The sequence below is a fragment of the Zingiber officinale genome, chromosome 3A (genome assembly GCF_018446385.1).
Source record: "Zingiber officinale cultivar Zhangliang chromosome 3A, Zo_v1.1, whole genome shotgun sequence".
Classification (NCBI taxonomy): Eukaryota; Viridiplantae; Streptophyta; class Magnoliopsida; order Zingiberales; family Zingiberaceae; genus Zingiber; species Zingiber officinale.
In genome coordinates this window covers 107,120,694-107,123,632 of record NC_055990.1, presented here as the reverse complement: position 1 = coordinate 107,123,632, position 2,939 = coordinate 107,120,694, and the positions used below count along the sequence as shown (strand labels likewise).

Genomic DNA, 2,939 nt, shown 5'->3' with positions numbered 1-2,939 from the left:
TTATTATAATTAATTAACTGAAGTCATATTATATATCTTCCAATATTCTTACACTTAATGCTTAATTAACAAGAGATTCAATTATAGCTACGAGGATATGGAACTTCTAGTATTCTTCATTTTCTTCCTTCTCTTCTTAATACAACCATCTAAAGTCAACTCTATCAGGGCCATAAGGCGGCTGCTCCGGCGGTGGCTGAATCTCCTCCGGCGTCTTTGCAAAACGCCCCTTTACCCTCGGCCTCATCTCAGCGTAGGCCTTCCTCGACGCATACCGTATCCGTTTCTCATATTTCCTCTTTTTCCTCTTCTCCTTGTACCTCATGATCTTGGCCTCCCTCTCCACCGCCGGGCCTTCCTGGCCGTCAGCAGCCGAGCCTTCTCCGACCTCCTTGTCGATCCCGCTCGAAGCGTCAGTGAATGTGCTTCCAGCTAACGACCTCTACATGGGAACAAGATATTTAGGAAATTCAATCTCAAGTATTTGGAACAAAAATGGCTTGATGTTGATGTATATCAAATCAAGCCAGAAAAGCCACATGAAATAACATGCAATTTAGCCCTTTCTCCCTATCTTTATCTTTATATTAATTATAGTAAAAAAAGTAATTATATTCACCTCACATATATTAATAATCAATCGATGACAAAGTACTTTGTACTTATAAATGCAACCATTTAAATTCTTGTGAAAATTATATGCATTAGTAAAGCAATCTGAAGAGCAATAAAAGGATTAAAATTTGAATGGGAGAAATATCTAAAAGTTAATTTTTGAATATGCATACTTCTAATGAAAGTCACGACACAATAATAAAATTATTATCATGTTACCGCAAGAACTTCTTCAGAAATGTAAAATAAAGATGTATGCAATCGATCAAACTTGGTCTGATCCTTCCTTTTTTTTATATATATATAATTGATACTTCAAATTTACCTAAATAATAATAAAAAAAGGCTGGATTTAAATTATATATATATATATAATTGATACTTCAAATTTACCTAAATAATAATAAAAAAAGGCTGGATTTAAATTATATATATATTGACAAAGCTGAAAAGTTTAGTGGAGGAGCAAGTTACTCACGATGGTGGCACTCGACGTCGCCGCCATCGAGGAGATCGTGTCCGGTCGCCCGGCGGAGCCACTCAAGCAGACGTCGAACGTGAGGCCATGTCCAGCGCCGTCGAAACCTCCTCCCCCTCCTCCCAAGACGTCGAGATATTTGAACCCCCCAGCGGCGCGCTGCTGCAGCGGCTCCTCCGGCGGCGGATCACATCCGCCGCCGTCCTTGGGATCGTTAAACATCCACGCTACCGAGTCGTCGTGGCCGAAGAACTGGAACTCGCGCATGGGCTCTCCGAACAGCACCGGGATGGCGTGGTTAAGGTCGGTGCAGTGTGGGCACGCACCGCCGCCGCCGCCACCGCCACCGCCGCACACTTCGCACATGTTCCCAGCCGACATGGCTCCGATCATGAAGCCGCGCGACTGGCGTCCTCCTACGGAGGAGGAGGAGGAGGAGGAGGAGGAGGAGCTAGCAGCTAGCGAAGATGTTCGACTAGGAGGTGTGGGCGAGAAGGGAGTTAAATGGATGCGTGGATTCTCTCTCGCTCTCTCGCCAGGAAGAGAGAGAGAAGGGCAGAGAGAATCTCTGAAAGGAAGAGGATGCCAATGAGGTGCGAGGAAGAGATATAGCGATCACTATTTTTCTCTACGTGGATGATTCGTCGCCACCTTTTTATTTTATTTTATTTTTATTTTCAGCGCAGTAAAATTAAATAAATCTCCACCAAATACCGATTTGGCAAGGGGGACGGGGACAGGCAACGGGACTAGTCGGTCGGTCGAGACGTGTCGAGCGGCAAACGGGCGAAGACGGTGCTCCGTGTCGGGCAGCCGCAGAGGATGGGCATGCCGGACGAGACGCGTGGCGGCTGCGAGGGCCAGAGGTTTACAAAGGGCAATGTCTGATCGGAAATGAATGCGGGAAGTGGGGACGATGGAGATCTTGTCGCTATAATCTTTTAATTTGCGGCGTCGCCGTCGTGTATGTTGGCTTTGCGGTGCGGCACTTAGACGAATACGTCCTTGGAGATTGAGAAATTTCAATTCATGGCTCGACTATTTTGTAAATACATCCTTTTAGATTGAGAAATCACAGATCATGATTTCAACCTTCTGTATTCGACCAAAATGTTTGGGGGGAAAACTTAAAAATTTAAAATAAAAATATATATATATATCAAAAAGGGGTTATCCTATTTGTTTTATTTTAAAAATATTCTTATTCCTCTAGTAATTTTGGTCAAATTATTCTGATCCTATTAAGATAGAGAATAGGTTGACTCCTTGCCGTGTCGAACAGAGCACCTCAGTAGGTCGGATGTGAGATCGATCGGTATTGGTTGGGTTGGCTTTAGTTGAGTCAACTTTTGATAGATCGATTGTTGTCGGGTCGAGCTTCTGACGAATCGATTGTTGCAGATCGACTCTCATCGGGTCGGCCCTTGATCGGAAAAGCGACAAGAGGGCCTCAGGGATACTCGGTGAGAAGCTGTCATGCTTCGATGAAGGTTTCTGACAACAACGAATGATTTAGGACAATTAAGGACACCGAAAAGAATTAGAAGAGAGATCAAGACATTGATGAAGCCCTTTGATGCTCAAGTCACGCCTAGATAAAGAGAAAAAGAAAATATGCTAGTAGAAAAAATGTCTTATGCGCGTATTAGCTCCCACAGGCACCTTTTTATATCACATTAGGAGAGTGAAGGTAGTCCTCACCGAACACTTTGTGTATTTTTTTTTCCATCAACCCATGTCCTCACAACGTGTACATATAACATCTCACGTGCTCGCCCAGATATTGAGGACGTGTTTAATCTATGTTAACTAATTTTACTATTTTATTAAAAATCTCCCCCCTTTA

General features: G+C 43.5%; 1 protein-coding gene across 1 annotated transcript; it reads right to left on the bottom strand.

The window, feature by feature from the left end:
• On the bottom strand, positions 1-1,923 carry LOC122050561 (transcription factor GHD7-like). Its single transcript, XM_042611456.1, has 3 exons — positions 1,862-1,923; positions 1,094-1,661; positions 1-442 (listed from the first exon to the last, which is right to left on the bottom strand). Exons 1-3 carry the CDS (start codon positions 1,921-1,923, stop codon positions 137-139), a joined length of 936 nt encoding a protein of 311 aa, XP_042467390.1. The 3' UTR covers positions 1-136.
• Between the last annotated feature and the right edge of the window lie 1,016 nt (positions 1,924-2,939).